This window comes from Oryctolagus cuniculus, chromosome 3, assembly GCF_051225735.1.
Source record: "Oryctolagus cuniculus isolate XC-2025 breed Fujian yellow rabbit chromosome 3, ASM5122573v1, whole genome shotgun sequence".
Classification (NCBI taxonomy): domain Eukaryota; kingdom Metazoa; phylum Chordata; class Mammalia; order Lagomorpha; family Leporidae; genus Oryctolagus; species Oryctolagus cuniculus.
Window position 1 is genome coordinate 163490120 of NC_142869.1, and position 18398 is coordinate 163508517.

General features: G+C 43.1%; 1 protein-coding gene across 8 annotated transcripts in view; it reads right to left on the reverse strand.

Annotated features, from left to right (window-relative positions):
- The window catches only part of GRM8 (glutamate metabotropic receptor 8), a 911553-nt gene that overhangs the window by 876558 nt on the left and 16597 nt on the right, over nt 1–18398 (reverse strand). Inside the window, exon 1 of one of the 8 annotated variants that reach the window (XM_089328534.1) lies at nt 16711–16919. The exons of the other annotated variants lie outside the window; for them this stretch is intronic. Coding sequence (XP_089184660.1) covers nt 16711–16728 — 18 coding nt within the window. The 5' untranslated portion in view covers nt 16729–16919. Of the gene's footprint in view, nt 1–16710; nt 16920–18398 lie in introns of those variants that run through there. 8 annotated transcript variants of the gene reach the window in all.

The window sequence follows — 18398 nt, forward strand, 5'->3', positions numbered from 1 at the left end:
CAGCACCAGAATCCCATATGCCCATATGCTGCTCTTCTGATCCAGCTCTCTGCTTATAGCCTGAGAAAGCAGTAGAAGATGATCCAAGTGCTTGGGACCCTGCGCCCACATGGAAGACCTGGAAGAAGCTCTTGGCTCCAGATCCACCCAGTTCTGGCCGTTGTAGCCACTTAGGGAGTAAACCAATGGATGGAAGACCTTTCTATCTCTCCCTCTGTCTGAAATTCTACCTCTCAAATTTTTTTTAAAAAAAGTTAAGGAAACAGGAAGTATCAGTAAAGAAACAGAAGAACAAAGCAGGAATTTTGGAACAAAAATTTAATTGAAATTTTAAGATGAATCTCCATGGATAGGTTCAACCACAGAATAGAGGAGACAGAGGGAGGGGTGAGCTCTGAGGACACAGCCAAAGAAAGTATCCAGGTTAAGCCACAGGGATAAGGGAGACTAAAAAACAGTGGGGGAGGGGGGAGCCTAGGAGACTTGTGAGACTATATCAAGAGATATAAAATACAGGTCAATTAGGAAGAAGCACCTGGCCCCTGGCTTCAGATCAGCACAGCACCAGACATAGCTGCCATTTGGGGAGTGAACCAACAGAAGGAAGACCTTTCTTTCCGTCTCTCTGTAACTCTACCTGTCAAATAAATATATATAGGTCAATTGATTCCCAGAAAAAGACAGTGGAGCTGAAAAAACTCTTTGAACAAATAATGGCTAAAAACTTTCCAAAGTTGGCAAAAGACAGAATCAAGAACCTGAGTGAGGGGTTAGAACTGCAGTTCAGCAGGTGCACCTGACACTTGGACATCCTCAACCCATGTAACAGTTTTGGTTCCTGTCCTGGTTACTCTGCTTCCAATCCAGCTGCCTGCTAATGCATCTCGGGAGGCAGCAGATGATGACCCAAGTGCTTGGGCCCCTGCCACCCACGTGGGAGACCCAAATGGAGTTCTGGGTTTCTGGCTTCAGCCTGACCCAGCCCCAGCTGTTGCAGACAACTGAGGGATGAACCAGATGATGGAAGGAACATCTCATTATTAATCTCTTTCCCCCACCACCACCTTTCAAGTAGATGAACATTAAAAAAAAAAAAAAAACATTAGTGTAAACACCAGATAAAAAAACCCACATCAAGACACTCATAGTTGTACTAAGGGTAGAGAATAAACCTTGAAAGCTGCCAGAGAGAAATGATGGATTATTTCTATAGAGGAAAAACAATTTGAATGACAGAGGATTTCTCATAAGAAAGCAAGGAGGCCAGAAGAAAGTGGTGCAACATTTTTCAAGTGGTGAAAGGAAAGAACTGTCAATCCAGGCTCCTAAATCCAGAGAAAATATTCAGGGATGACATTCTCAGGTGAAGGAGAACTAAGAATATGTCACTTGCAGGCAAACTCTAAAAGAATGGCTAAACAAGTTCTTTAAAGAGAAAGGAAGAGATAAAGCAGAGCCACTTGGTGCATCAGGGAACAAAGAAAAACAGAGCAAAAGTACGGTAAATACAATAGACTTTGGTCCTCCTCTGGAGTTTTCTACGTGGTTGGTCAAAATGCCTGATGTGGTTCAAGGTATGCAGAGGTAGTATCTAAGATAATCATATTAAAAAAAGGGAAGAGCTAAGGAAGATACATTTCTATACTGCACCTGAACAAAATGATAGCACCAGGAGACAGTGGTAAGTTAGATGCGCATCTATGTATACACGGAAAAAGCTGTAGTAAGACATTTTCTACAACATTTCAAATATAGCAAAATGGAATTTTAGACCATGTTAAAATAGCCCCCAGGAGGCACTATAGAGGGAAAAGTGGGTGAGGGGATAAGCCTAGTCTCTCTGCTGCACTCAAGATACATCTAGGGTCGGGAAGGGAGGAGCCCCCCCAGGCCCTTCCACAGAGCTTTGCCTTGGGCATTATGTAGGTTGCTAAATGTCTACACCAGTGATCAGGGAAGGCTCTTCTCTGGGGTCTCAGGGGGATCTGCCAGCACACCCAAGGGAGCTCCTTTCCTAGGCTTGGGTCTCTGCTACCCTCCAGCATGGCAGAAGCTCCCTCCTTGGAGAGGATGGTACATTCACATTACAATTACAAAAGCCCAGCTTTGTGTGAAACCTGTGCTGCTGGGGAAATGGAACCAAGAGGACTTGGCTGAAGGTCTGACACAACTTAGGCAAGGAGAGACATCAAACAACCATTTGGAGCAGCCCCAAGTGCTCACCGAGCTGGGTTCACCATCAGACAGCTTTCATAAGCTCCCCCTACCAGATGTAAAGACTTGTCCTAATGGGCATCCTCAGTCCTAGAAATATTAATACCCAGAATTGAAATTAGTGAACCTGAACCTCCTCTTCATGATTCCAGGGACTAAAGTCCAGAATAACTTCCAGGCAGAAAGAAGCCCCTAAATCGTGTACTAATCTGTCTCATAGGATGTGAGGCCCTGTGTTTCTAGCCCTTCAACTTTGTCTCCTAGAGAGGGCTTCTGAGAACTTTCCATGAAGACTGTTCATCAATTTTATGGTTTAATAAAAAGAACAAACGAACCTGTCTGGGGAGGGTATTTTACCTTAAACATCACTCATTATGCCAAGTCTAATTTTAATCAAGTCAACATAAAAGTATCTTAATAAAGTCACAAATGGTGTGTAAACCATCAGTATTAAAATCTGCAGTAGGAGAAAAGTTTCGATTCACCGTCTCCCTTCAGACGAGTATCATCAACTTGGCACCCACTCCTGGCCTTCACTCCTAACCTGCACCCTCTTTCCTTCTCTCAGCCCCTTGCTCCTCTACCACCCTAGTCCCAGCACATAACTACAGCAGGATGGCAGAAGGCAAAATTAGGGGAGCTTAAAACAGATTTTGCTTACTCCTTCTCTTTCCACATACTCAGGAACAAAGTTTTTTATAAAATTATTTCCCAAAAAAAATCCGTTTTATGTTTTCCCTGCCTTTAGCCAACTCTTAAGTTTTTTTCTACTGTGTTCTGATCTATACCCAACATTCCTACATGTATATTTGCAGGCAACACCAGGCAGACACATCTGAGTTTCTGAAAACAGTTTTCCAGATAGGAGTTCCAAGATGGCAGAGTACGGAGGGAGCTTACTGCACTAGTATAAAAGATGGTTTTTAAAAAGTGGATTTTCTATCCTTACTTAATGTATACTAAGCTGATCTTCTGTATATTAAGATAATCGAAAATGAATCTTGATGTGAATGGAAGGGGAGAGGGAGTGGGAAAGGGGAGGGTTGTGGGTGGGAGGGACGGTATTGGGGGGAAGCCATTGTAACCCATAAGTCGTACTTTGGAAATTTATATTCATTAAATAAAAGTTAATTAATAAATAAATAAATAAAAATAAAAATAAAGTGGATTTTCTTGTAGATTTCCCAGTGTGTTGGCATACAGCTCTTTGTAGTAATTTCTGATGAGTTTTTATTTCTGTGGTGTCCATTGCTACATTTCCTTTTTCATCTCTAATTTTATTGATTTAGGTCTTTGCTCTCTTTTTGCTTAGTTAGGCCAATGGTGTGTCAATTTTATTTTTTCAGAAGACCAGCTCTTCATTTTGCTGATCTGTTGTACTGGGTTTTCTTGGTTTCTACTTTGTTGATTTCTTCTCTAGTTAATTATTTCTTTCCTTCTACTGGTGGCAAAAACTGTTCTGCATGAAGGATCTCTGAGTGAGACCCCAGTGCAAAGAAGGGACCATCAAAGAAGGATGTACTTTTCTCTGAAGGGAGCAGAGAACTTCCACTTTGACTATGGCGCTGTCTAAATACCAATGGAGTTTGTGGACTCAAAAGGCTTCCATAGCCTTGGCAGCACATCAAGAGCCTTGGGTGATCACTGAAGTCAAAGATAAGAGTGTTAATTGTTAAATAAACAAGAAGAGTCACTGTGCACTTATTCCCCATGTTGGACCTGTCCTTAATAAGGTGTACTATGAGAATTAATGGTAAAACTTGTCCCCAAACTGTTCTTTATCTGTGTTGGTGCAAACTGTTGAAATCTTAGTATATAGAGTTGGTCTTCTGTATATAAATTAAAAAATTAATCTTAATGAAAAATGGAGTCGGACAGGGAGTAGGACATGGGATGGGAGTAGGGGTGGGAGGGCAGGAATGGAGGGGAAGAAACACTCTATTCCTAAAAGCTGAACATATGAGATTTGCATTCATTAAATAAAAACCTTTTAAAAAAGTGGAAAGAGTGCAGTCTCGTGGAAGAGTTAGGATAAAATGGCAGAGGAAACTCTACCCAAATAAGAGGGACATGGTGGACCTACGTGGAGGGTGTAGATGCCCACAATTCATGACTCCAGCAGCCAAGAGCCCACGCACCAGCATTGGAAAGTGAGGTGAAACCAGACCATAGCAGTCCAAGCCACTGGCAATAAAGCTGCAGGAAGAGCCTGGAGGGAACCCAGCTTGGAGCCCCATAGGGGATAGTGTACTTGCCAAACTAGAGGGGATAAAAAAAAAAAGAGATGTTTCTCTCTCCCCAATCACTTTACACAGTGTCCTGTTACACGCTGATAGAGCGGGCACCATTTTGGACATATGTTAACAGCTGCACCAGCTCATGTCCACGGCCTAGCAACCAGACAAGTAGGGACTCCTAACAGGGGCCTGGGAGCTCGGGATGTGGGAGGTTTGTGTTGGGACTGTGAAAAAAGAAAAAAAAACTAAGGCTGTGTGGGAGGACTCACGGTGTGGCTGGGACTTTGAGCAATCTCAGTGTAGATTCCATAGGCTCAGGGCTTCCTAGTTACCTGTGAGGGACATGGCTGGGGAATCTGAGCTTACACTGACAACTGCACAGATCCTTTGTGTAGTCCATGGGCAGAGCAGACGAGTAATATACCCATTCAGGCACTAGTGTCCTTTGAGGAGCTCAGCTGAGAATAAACTTCCCTTCTGATAAAAAAAAAAAAAGGTTTGGCATGTTAAATCTGGGTGTGACACCTTAGACATGCCCTTCACCCTTGAGAAATGAACAGAGCTACCTAGCCACACCACTGCAAGCCTCTAGATGTTCACTGAAAGCAGACACTCCACTTACCTAAGAGGAATAGTACAAAGATAAAAACTGGTACAGGAAGAAAAAAACAAGTATCTCCACAAATAACGAACAAATGCACCAATTTAAGAAACAAGAATAAGACAACATGACACCCAAGAGAATACAACACTTCAATACTAGATTGTGAGATGAGATGGAAGAAATGCAAGAAATGGAATTCAAAAAACTGATCATAAGATTATATACAGGGGCCAGAGCTGTGGCATAGCAGGTAAAGCCACTGCCTACAATGCTGGCATCCCATATGAGCGCCAGTTTGAGTCCTAGCTGCTCCACTTCTTACCCAGCTCTCCGCTATGGCCCAAGTAGAAGTAGAAGCAGTAGAAGATGGCCCAAGCGCTTGGGCCCCTGCACCCAGAGAAAGGTCTTCCTTTTTGCCATTGGTTCACCCTCCAATGGCGCACCGCGTTGATCTGATGGCAGGAGCCAGGTACTTATCCTGTCTCCCATGGGGTGCAGGGCCCAAGCACTTGGGCCATCCTCCACTGCACTCCCTGGCCACAGCAGAGAGCTGGCCTGGAAGAGGGGCAACCGGGACAGAATCTGGCGCCCCAACCAGGACTAGAACCCGGTGTGCTGGCACCGCTAGGTGGAGGATTAGCCTATTGAGCCACGGCACCGGCCAACTCCCGGCTCCTACCTTCGGATCAGCACAGCTTCAGCCTTTGTAGCCAACTGGGGAATGAACCAGTGGATTGAAGACCTCTTTCTGCCTCTCTGTAACTCTGCCTTTCAAATAAAATCTTTTAAAAGAAAAAGATAACATACAAGTAAAGCAAATGCATGAACTACTGAAATCTGTACAGGACATGAAAGATTTTCTCCCATGAAATTGAGATTTTTTAAGAAGTCAAAATGAAATGAAGAATTCAATAGAACGAATAGGAAATGCAGTGGAGAGCCTTACCAATAGAATCAGTGAAGCAGAACAAAGACTAAGCAGCTTAGACGACAAAGCACAGGAAATTATACAAACCAAAGACAAGAAAAGGAAATTAGAAAACTAAAAGCACTGTTGGGAATCTACAGGATACTATCAAATGACCCACCGTATGGATTCTAAGAGTTCCTACAGGCATGGAAAGAGAAAGGATTAGAAGGCCTTTTTAGTGAAATAACACAAAAAAACTTCCCTAATTTGGGGAAAGAAAGGGACATCCAAGTATAGGAAGCACATAGAACTCCTAATAGACATGACCAGAAAAGATCTTCACCACGACCCAACCCGTTGTGATCAAACTCACTGTAAAACAAAGAAAATGAATCTTAATGGAGAATGGGACTGGCAAGGGGAGAGGGAGGAGGAGGAGTGCGGGTGGGAGTGCGGGTGGGAGTGCGGGTATGGTGGGAAGAATAACTATATTCCTCAAGTTGTACTTATGAAATTTGTATTCCTTAAAAAATAAATGAAAACAATTTTCCATTTACCAACAGGAAAACAGCTCCAAGGAAGCTTCCCCTGCCCCCACGGATGCCCCCAGAGTACAGCTGACACTTGCAAAAGCTCAGGAAGATGAAGACAATCCAGAAATGGGGCACCATGGTTTCTTACATACTTCAATTTGAAATTAACACCTCAAGTTAATTCTGCTCTCTGCCCTGAGCTGATTAGCAAACACTAAATCTCATGCTAATGCTCCCAAGCCATTCACTTGCAATGCAGGACTCGCTTCCCAAATCCCGCTGGTTGCAGTGCAAAAAATATGCTCACGTCACTCCACCATCACGGTTCTCAAGTGTTTTCCTCAGGCCTGTGCTCCTTACAGGTGGGCTGTTATTGTGCTAGTCCAGAATGTTCCAGCTTTCTGCAGGCATATGAAGCCAGTGGTTTTCTCAAGTAGTCCTGGAATCCATTACCATGGAAACAAAAAGTATATAAAGCTGCTTTACCTAATAGGAAAACCTAGAGGAACTCTAAAAAGATCAAAAGTGTTCTCAATGTAAAATGTATAACCCAACTTATTACAGCTCACCTAGAAGGACACCAGCAGTACAGTGCATAGTGGCACCACCAAGAGGCTCTGGGGCTAGGACTCCACAGGGACAGGTAAGCTGCCCGCCAGGTCCACCCCCAAAATATGGCTAGAAAATTTCCTGAAGCCATGCTGTGGCATAACAGGTAAAAGCCACTCTGCAACACTAGTATCCCATGTAGGCACCAGTTTGCATCCCAACTGCTCCACTTCTGATTCAGCTCCCTGCTAATGGCCTGGGAAAAGAAGCAGAAAATGGTCCAGGTGTTTGGGCCCCTGTACCCACATAGAAGACCTGGAAGAAGCTCCCAATTCCTGGTTTTGGCCTGGCCGAGTCCCATCCACTGTAGCCATCTGGAGAATGAACCAGCAGATGGAAGGTCTCTCTCCCTGTCTCTGTCTCTCCCTGTCTCTAAAACTGACTTTCAAATAAATATTTAAAAAAATTTATCTTGATAAGAATTGTGTTGTAGTGACTATGCATCTGCTGAGACCCTGAGTATCTGATATTTTAATAAATTCAAAAAAAAAAACAAACAATTATCTGCCTCTGCCAAGGTGGAGACAGAGTGAGAACTGATTGTTCCCTACCAACATAAATCAAATTATCTGCTTTCCTGACATTAACAATGCACCAACCCTGGTTCTGATAGACACACCCCATCATTCTAGATTGGACTCCTCATGGACATGAGAAGCAAATGAAGGAAGCTTCATACAAATATGCTCATTTTATCATCTCTCCATTTGATCTGGAACTTGATCCCACATGTGGAGGAAATGCTGTCAACCAGTTGTATTTTCAATTGGGAAAGGAGTAGGCACAAACCACATGTATTTATTCTGATGTTTTCCCAAAGTGTTAGCCAGAGCCCAGATAATTGCACAACATCCTGTCACAGACTTCACAAGAGAATTTGGGGTCCATTAGTACTTCCGTGGAAAACCTCCTGATATATAAACTGCTCAACCATCTGTAATAACAACTCTCCCCATCCACAATCCTCCTCAGAAAACATCTGGAACAATAGGAAGTTCACATCAATGCTACTAAGGGAACACAAGTTTCCCAGCGTTTTCCTGGGAGCCGTGTGGCTACGCCAGCAGCAGGGAAGGAACACAGGGTCATGAGCAGTCAGTCGTCATTCCTGTGTCGTGGCCACTGCCCATCAAGGATAGGCTGACCAGCCCATTTGTCACTCTGGCCACCACTAAACTGAGAATACAATGCTTGCAGAAGTTCTCTGTGCCGAGGGATCACCATTCCTGCTCTAAGACAGTTTTCAGAATGGCAAGGGAAGATGGACTTAGAATATGGTTAAACTAAAAGCCGAAGTGTGTTCAGAGAAAGGATACCATACAGGAAATTTGAAAGCTTAGTATCTGAAACACAGAAAGCATGGTTGAAAGAGCAAATCTTTGAGACCATCTGGTCTAGGTTTGAATACAGGTTCACAGTTTTCTAGATGGTGTTCTTTCCTTCTCTGAGAGAACAGTGGCAAAGACCAAGTAAGCGCAGGCATGTAATGTGTTCATCACAGTGCCTGGTGGGTGAGAAGCTGCCAATCAACTTTAGCTTCTGCTCTCTTATTAGGAGCAAGTGAGGCCAGCGCCGTGGCTCAATAGGCTAATCCTCCACCTAGCAGCGCCAGCACACCGGGTTCTAGTCCCGGTCAGGGTGCCGGATTCTGTCCCGGTTGCCCCTCTTCCAGGCCAGCTCTCCACTGTGGCCCAGGAAGGCAGTGGAGGATGGCCCAAGTGCTTGGGCCCTGCGCCCCATGGGAGACCAGGATAAGCACCTGGCTCCTGCCTTCGGATCAGCGCGGTGCACTGGCCGCAGCGCGCTAGCCATTGGATGGTGAACCACCGGCAAAAGGAAGACCTTTCTATCTACTCTGCCTGTCAAAAAAAAAAAAAAGAAGGAGCAAGTGAACCAAGAATGCTTAGCCAGGAGAATTCCAGGCTCAGGAACGGGGGTCTTCAAACATCTGAAGGACTATCCCATAAAAGATGAGGGGCATAGAGATACGAGAGAATTCCAAAAAGTTTGTGGGAAATGGAGTTAAAAGTTTATTTTGGTATAAAGAATTTTGAAATCCATGCAGTTTTTTCATGATAGATATTTCCATGAACTTTTTGAAGACCCCTCAAGTATTCAACACAGAAGGAACAAAGGATGACCCTGAATTACTACCTACCAACAGTCTTGATAGGTAGATTCACCTTGGATGGAAGGGGATGCAACTGAAGATCTCAAAAAACTCCTTCTCACTCCAAGATTCCATGATCTCAAGTATTAGGGGAACTAGGGAAGACACTAACAATTTCATGTCAAACTTCCTAAGACATCCTTAAAGTGTGCTAACGTCCATGCATCACAAAGGGTATGACCCATCGTATTTGAAAACCATGAGACTCCACTACCAAACTCAATTCTGAGTTGTTAAAAACTAGCTACAGAGTAAAACTACGTACATTTCCTTCATGAGAACCTTTTCTACACAGGCATAGATTCTTCTGGGATAATTTTCATCATGAAGATAGGATAAACATTATTTATAGGTCTTATACTTATTTTAATTCAAAATCTAAACTCGGACCACTTGACTGGAATGAAATATTAATGCTATTAGTTTAAATATCGTGATATTTTTAAACTGAGATGTTAGAATAATATTTATTCATCAATCCTATACCACTCTACGGTATTTTAGATGATTTAGTATCTTAAAATATTTATTGCATGCTATGCATGATACTGATCAGTAGACATTGAATTTTAGTTGTAATTACTGTCCAAAAATATGAGTTTTCATTTTAGTTCCCTATAATTCAGAGGAATATTTAAGAGTAAATATACATATAAATCTTAAACTCTCAATTCTCCCAGCTTGTGTAAAATATATCCTGCTTCATATAAAGACCTTTGGCCCTAAACACCCAAGACAATGTGGGCTCCTACAAGCATGGAGCTGACAGATGGGGACATTCAGAGGAGGAGGGAGGCTGCATTATTTCATTTTCGTTAGAGAAGGAAGCTGTGGGAAAAATATTCTCCACTTAATCTATTTTATTTTCAGCAAGGTTTTACCTGTAAATATTAATTCAAATACCGGCCAAACTTACTAGATGCTTGAGCTGCATGAATATAAATGAAATAAAGGAATTCAAATTTTTTAAAAAATGGAATTTCTAGTATCTTCTTTCCTCAGGCAAAAGGGGAAAAAAAATCCAAGGGCTTAAAATTCCATTCCGGTGGTTTCAAAGACAAAACATCTCACGCGGAGCTTCCATTTAAATAGGTGGGGTTACGAGTGTAGAAATTACATGTTAAAGTGCTGCAGCATTCAGAAAGATAATCATTTATGCCGCATTTAATACAGCACTCATTTCCAAATTGCTCAAAGCCCTCTCCAGTTAGCATATTGTCATTTCTCCAAGTTTCTATGTTGCTGTCATCTGTGACCACCTTGACCAACAGTGCAGATAGCATTCCTCCCCTTTACTAAGAGTCAAGAAGATAGAACCAAGGAATGTGAGCCCCTCAAAGACAGACTTTCCTCATTGGAAATAAGGCAATGGTAATGCATGCAGTTTCTCTCGGCAATTAACCATAGATCTGAATTTAACAAAGGTAGTATCAACACTCAAGATACCCACATGGCAAATGGAAAAAAAAAAAGCACGACTTCTGATTTTAGGTTACATAGATTTCCAAAGAGGAAAGGACAGAGGGCTTCCTTTGTTAGGGAGCTGCTACCTTAAACGCCACAGCAACTCACCCTCTCTACCTATTCCTGCATCTCAGAGTCTGCCCTCTGGATGCTCCATGTCCACTGGCTTAGGCTGATGTCCACTGAAAGCCAGAGGTATAGCGCTCACATCTTGCTCATTTTGAGTTCTCCTAGGAAACTCATGAAGCAACCCTCTCAAGTTTTGCCTCCCAGGGATATACTAAGAGGGAGAAAAGGGGCTTCCACTTGCTTACACCACTATACAGCTTAGCATCATCTGGCAACAAGGTCAAAGTTCATGGGGCCCCCATGCTTGGAAGATCCTGCCTCTTCTTCTGGCCCCTCAGTTTAGCTCCCCCTACTCACACCTCCAAGACCAGCCCAACCCCACATCAATGCACAGAAGCCGTGTGATATGCATTTACTTGTGTCTGCCCAAAATTCACGCATGTTGAATTTCTAACCCCAAAGCGGTGGTCTTAGGAGTTGGGGCCTTTGGGAGGTGATTACCTCATGAGGGTGCAGCCCTCCTAAATGATGGAGCCTTCAAGAATGGCTTCATGCCCTTTTACAGAGACAGGCAAGAGCTTTCTGACTCTCTTGCCTCTATACGAGGACACAACAGATAGGTGCTGTGGTGTAGCGGGTAAAGCCGCCGTCTGCAGTGCTGGCATCCCATAAAGGGGCCGGTTCATGTCCCAGCTGTTCCACTTCCAATCCCACTCTCTGCTGTGGCCTGAGAAAGCAGTAGATGATGACCCAAGGCCTTGAGCCCCTGCACCCATGTGGGAGACCAGGAAGAAGCTCATGGCTCCTAGCTTGGAATCAGTGCAGCTTCAGCCATTGCGGCCATTTGGGGAGTCGCAGTAGATAGAAAACCGACCTCTCTCTGCCTCTCCTTCTCTCTGTATGTAACTCTGACTTTCAAATAATAAATCTAAAAACACACACACACACACACACACACACACGACAGCCATCTGCAAACCAGGAAGAGGACCTTCAAGAACTTGGTCATGCCAGGACTCTGACCTCAGCCTTCTAGCCTCCAGAACTGTGAGAAATCAGTGTTTGCTGTTCGTGCCATCCAGAGTGTGGTGTTCCGTTACAGCAGCCCAAGTTAACCGTAACACCTTGGCCAATAACTACAGCTTCTTCAGAAAAAATACGCCTTTCCACTGAGCCCCAGAACCCCCTTTAATCCTTTTTGCATCATTTTACAGTGATCATAGTTCTTTTTAGGTGTTATGACTTCAACGAGATCCTAGGCAAGATGAAAGCTTCAATCTTCTACCTCTTTCATATTATCTGCATGTATCTTTCATAATACAAACATTATGGAATACTACATAGATACCTGTTGGTAATTGAATATTGCCTGCTTACCTGTTTCACCATTAAGTTAAATAAGAACAGGTGAGTAAAATATTGACAACTCTTCCCCTATCCTACTTCTTTTGGTGGAAAAACAAAAAAGACAGACTTATCACTTACTGAGTTTAAAGAGCTATAACAAGCACTACTTAGCACATCCCCCAGTCCTCTCCAAGGATTGTCTCACACAGGTCCTTCCTAACTACACCACAGAAGTCTGCATTGTGAAAATATAAATGTCTCTTTCCTGTGAAGTCCTTTCACATTTCAGTAAATAATCCACATGTGATTAGAGTTTACTAGAGCAAAACTGGTGTGTTTGACTGAATTATTCACTTTTACAAAAGATTTATTTGAGAGGTAGAGTGCGAAAGCGCGCGAAAGAATGTGAGTTAGTCTTTCAACTGCTGGTTCACTCCCCAAATGACCCTAACAACCAGGGCTGGGTCAGATCAAAGCCAGGAGCTTCATCCGGGTCTCACAGATGCGAGGGGCCCACACACCTGGCATATTAGCAGGGGGCTGTATTGGAAGTGGAGCAGCTGGGACACAAAATGGCAACTATATGGAATGCTGGCACTGCAGGCTGCAGTTTAATTGGCTGCACCACCCCTGAACTAATCGCTTTTAAACAGGTGTAATACAGGTCAGAATGTGCCTCAACACTTAATACATTCAGTTCCACTGTTTTTGTGTTTGTCCTAAGATGGATGTGATTTCTGGAGCACGTACTTCCAAGTTATTTTCTGACATGTATATCAAAAGCTTATAATTAGTGTTCTATAGACCAGCCTGGGATTTGAGGTAGGGGGGCAGTTTCTTCCCTCAACAGTAATGGTGTTTTTCCCGAGTGGGTTTCTCTGAGTCACTGCACCAAACATGGCAAAGAAAGGTAATTCCAAACCACAGAACTGGCTTAATGGCTGCCATCCACCCTTCAAGGCCGGTCAGCTGCTCACCTTCAACCGTAACTCTACCATCAAGCCTGGGGTCCTGGGACACAGCCAAAACAAGCCAGCACTGGTTTGAGGGGTTTGTTTTTGCTTTTCCAAAACTGAATACTAAAGGCACTTTTTTGGGGAAATACTGAAACTATTAAAATTTAACATGGCTCATCTTTAAGTCACCCAATCTTTGCCTTGGTTTTAAGCAAAGCTGACTCTTGACACCTAAGGCATGGATTTGGAAAGGACAGTATACCGCTCATACTTTGCTCAGTCAGCTGGAAATGAGGCTGATGAGGATCTAGTCTCAAACGTGGCCTTCAAGAAAAACCAGGGGTCGGCGCCGCGGCTCACTAGGCTAATCCTCTGCCTTGCGGCGCTGGCACACCGGGTTCTAGTCCCGGTCGGGGCACCAGATTCTGTCCCAGTTGCCCCTCTTCCAGGCCAGCTCTCTGCTGTGGCCAGGGAGTGCAGTGGAGGATGGCCCAAGTACTTGGGCCCTACACCCCATGGGAGACCAGGATAAGTACACCTGGCTCCTGCCTTCGGATCAGTGCGGTGCGCCGGCCACAGCGCGCCAGCCGCAGCAGCCATTGGAGGGTGAACCAACGGTAAAGGAAGACCTTTCTCTCTCTCTGTCCACTCTGCCTGTCAAAAAATAAAATAAAAATAAATAAAAGAAAAACCAGAAAGCCTGGCCCTATGCCAGAGCCTAACTGAACCCTCCATTTTGTCATTGACACCAATGACAAAAATCACTGGCCAAGAAACAATTATCGCTCACAGAACAGGGCAAGCCAGTACGAATGGCTAAGAAGCTGAAAATACAACTCAAAGTGACTCCTACTGCTGGACAAGTCTCTTCCTCATTATCATCTAACAAATATTTAAGGTACCTACTCTATAGGGGGGAGTTTGCATATACTGTCTTTAGCATTACAAGCTTTCCAAAGGAACAGTATTGTTTTCTATTTTACAGATAAAGATAGGATTTAGAGTGACTGTCTCAATAGTTATTAAGCATTATATCAGAATTTGAGTCCATGCAGCCAAGTCTGACCTATTCCATGTATTATATCAATCTGTTTTATACCGTGGAAGAACATCAGCACCAACAGATAAATTTATCATAATGTATAACTTGAAGAGACAGTCCATGATGCAAATATGTATAAGCCACAAATGTATATCTAACATATTTACATAAGTATTATATGGCATTTGTGCTATAAACAAAATAAAGGCATAGAACTCTAGTGAACAGATTTGCTCCAATGTAGATACTTAGAGTCAAAGTGCAAGAAATAACACAAGCACTAACCAAAGCTAGTGCTCGCTGTCAATCCACGTGAAAGGAAGCAAGGGTAAGACACTAGGACAAGAATACAACGCCATCCACACATTCCAGGAGTCTCCTGTGGCACTGGGGGGTACAGGGAGATATATTATAACAAGGAAACCAGCCACGTTAAGCCCACAGGGAGAGTCTTAGAAACTAATGACCAACATTGAGAACACATTGGTGTTGGCTTGCTGGGCCTATAAAGAAAAGCAGCAGAGACTGGCCTCATTCTAGAAACAGACACAGACCCCTGCACCCTTCCAGTCCATGCATAAGGAGTCCATGTACATTTTTATGTTAAGAGTACTTTGATAGGAAAAGTCCAACTACAGGTAGAACAGATGTCTCTGCTTTTGCCAGAAAACGTGTTCTATCAATTAAATGGGTAAATAGGCCCCTTTCCTACTTTAGAGAAAGAAGGCCTCTTGCAACCCTTTATTGATTAAGGCTGCTGTGGAATGCTATTTGCAATCTCATTGCATAATGGAAACCAGGAGGTAGCTGTCATGGTTTCTGAAGACAAATTGCTAGGAGCTGAGACAAATCATCACCTCCTTCGTCTCTTACTGTTTCTCAGTTCCTAGTGAGTGTGCATCTTACAGGCTAAGTTTCTTAAATCAGTTTGCTCTCCTGTCTCAGGCAGTAAAAATGACTAACAATGGCAATCTGGGTGACCCTGCTTAGGCATCATGTTGAAGTGACCATCACACCAATCATTACTCCTGAGCCACACATTATTTAATAACTAACGCAACTTCCCAAAGAGCACACAATTAAAAATATAGATCCATACAGCAGCTGCAGCAGTTATGACCAATTCCAGCAGAAATCCAACCAGGTGTGAGTCAGAAGCAAGAAAGCTGCTGCCAGGCAGAACACTGTTAAGTCCCATTTTTGTTTCACATCCTCTGACTTGCTAAGTCAGCCGGCAAGCAATTTGTATGAAGCAGCGGCTCTCCAAGTGTGGTCTGCTAAACAGCAACATCAGCATCACCTGAGAACTATCAGAAAGGCCAACTGTCAGACCCCGCCCTGCACCTCCTGAATCAGAAACTCCGAAGGTGGCTCAGACATTGTGATTCCACAAGACCACTGCTCAGGTGTGAAAGCCACTGGACTGACGCCACAGAAAGCTCTCAGCTCTGAAGTCTTCCCAGGAAGGCACAAATTTTGGTTTCAAAAAACAGTAAACCATCTCCAGAAGAGTCTAGGAAGACATTGAAGGCAAATGAAACCACATCAATCTTCAGTTTTGCTGTAAACTTAAAACTACTCCAAAAAATAAGGTCGATAAAATGAAATTTTTAAAACTGCAATCTTCAGGTTGAATGAGTAGAAAGAACACAGGGCTTTCCTTATGCAGATTTACTTAAGCATTTACATCTACTCTGACTTGTTCTAGAAAGGTTTTCAGACAACTTCTTAAAAAATATATAGCAGCTATTCTCTTGGAAAGTCTTCCTTGCTGCTTTTAAAACAACTTCCTTATTTAAAACACCCAAAAGACAGGCATTAATCACTAAGGAAGATCTTAAGATGTCTTTAGTATTCACGGTGAGATTTCAGACCATTTGAGGCTAGGAAAAAGGAAAGTAAGATTTAACTTAAAATCACTATGTTTAAAATCTACTCCAACAAGAGTCACAGTACTCTAACAGTCTGAACATCTACTATGCCAACTTAAAGTTACATGTTACGAGACCCATGGCCTTGATGTGTGCCTGTCACCTCAGCCTGCCTTATATCGATATGTTTTTGGTAATTCATTAATTGAGCTCCTTCACTGGCCCAAGAAAGTCCTCCATGATTTCAAAATTCAGTCTGGAACCGCTAGTGTTTGGATAAGGCTCTAACTTTTTAACAAGTGTCTATAAAATGATACTTGATTAAAAAAAAATCAAAGTTGCCTACCAAGAATTTGTCAAATAAATTATGGTCTCTCCATATACTTAGAAGCCAAGCAGCCATTTAAAAATAAAGTCTTACAGCTCTCAGTCTTGGACAAATATCAGAATCACCTGGTGATCTTTTAAAACATACCAATGCAGGAATCTACCACAGTATTGGTGGCCTTGGATAGGGTTTGGGCAACCATTTTTTTAAAAAACAAATAAAGCTGTCCAGGTAATAGTGTCACGCAGCCAGAGTTGAGGATTATGGAGGTCCATCTGCATTGGCCAGCTTGTCCTCACTGTAACAAATACTTGAGATAAGCAACTTCGGAAGGAAGGGAATTTACTTTGACTCACAGTTTTGGAGATCCACATCCAAGACCAGGCGGGCCCACTGGTTCAGCCATCTGATGAGGCCAGAGGATGATATTGGTGGAGAAAGTGCAGAGGAAAGATCACATGGGGAGGCCAGGAAGCAGAGAGGAAGGAGCTGGACCTTAGTCAGGCTTATATAACCAACCTCCTCTGTGAATGTCCTTACAAGGCCACGCCCCCCACTACCTAAGGCCCGCCCACGAGGCCCACACCACCTCATGATTGGATCAAGCGTCCACCCTCCTAGGACCAGCAACCCAAAGGGTTTAAATGTCTGCATGAACTTAAGAGCCAAATTATGTTGAAACCAAAGTAATGAACCAACATAGAAATCTCTCTCAGACATATTATTAAATCAAAGATAAAGTCATACCACACACTTCTGTGAAAATGACATGTGTATGTGCGATTTTATTAATAGGTATTCATGTTGGGAAGCGGATTCTTTCCATCTTATACTATTTACTTATTCATTGCTTAAACCTTTCCAAATGTTAATGTATTCATGTATTTTCCTTATTTAATTTTTAATTTAAAAAATGTGAATTTGTAGGAAAATGAGAAAGCACACAAAAATAGGCACTCCTACAATATACCATGTTACCCTCTTTCTCTCCTTCTCCCTCCTTGTGCTCCTTTTTCTAAAAGAGTATAAAAGGAAAACAAAATTCTGTTTCTGTCCTAACTGCCCAACACATGTTATTTCCAATATTTGGTACTGGGATAAGGGAATGAGATATGATCCATCATTCATTCACTCATTTAACAAACATTTGTTAGGTTCACCGACAGGCCCAAGCCAGGTGCTAGGAATACAGCAACAAATGAGATACACATGTAGCCTACCCTCAGGTGCTTACGATCAAGTGTGGGATGCAGACAAATACACTACAGAAGAATGGAATAAATGCTAAGAGGAAGCACATCTCTGTTCAATGTGACAAAGAAACAATCTGGTCAAAGTAAGGGATTAGGGACTTCCTGAAGTAGAGGCAAACTTTCACCCCAAGGGGAAGAAGAGGACAAAGATTTCCAAGTCCATGTGTTTGATAGATATCTGTGGCTGTGAGCAACGGACAGCACCTGTTCTCATCCAGTGCCACTACTTTGGGCCACTATAAGACAGAGATCCCATGATCTATATCTTTAAAAAAATTATTTATTTGAAAAGCAAAGTTACAGAGAGGCAGAGGCATAGAGAGAGGTCTTCCATCCACTGGTTCATTCCCCAAATGGCCACAACAGCCAGGGCTGAGCAGACTTGAAGCCAAGGAGCTACGAGCTTCTGCCTGGTCTCCCCCACAGGTGCAGGGGTCCAAGCACTTGGGCCATCTGTTTTCCCAGGCCATAGCAGAGAGCTGGATTGGAAGTGGAGCAGTTGGGACTCAAACCGGCGCCCATATGAGATGTTGGCATTGCAGGCAGCAGCTTTACCTGCTGTGCCACAATGCCAGCCCCCATCATCTCTATCTAAAGTCAGTAGACTCTTTCCAAAGTTAAATAAGAGCTTTGTACATCACCAAAGGAGTGACTGAAGGAGCCTGTCTTTCAATCTTTCAATTTTCCATTATCTGTCATCAAGTAAGATTTAATATGAACTATTACCTCCTGCTGTGTTTATTGATTGCAATCATTTGTCCAACTAAGTACATGAGCCTGGATGGGTAGAT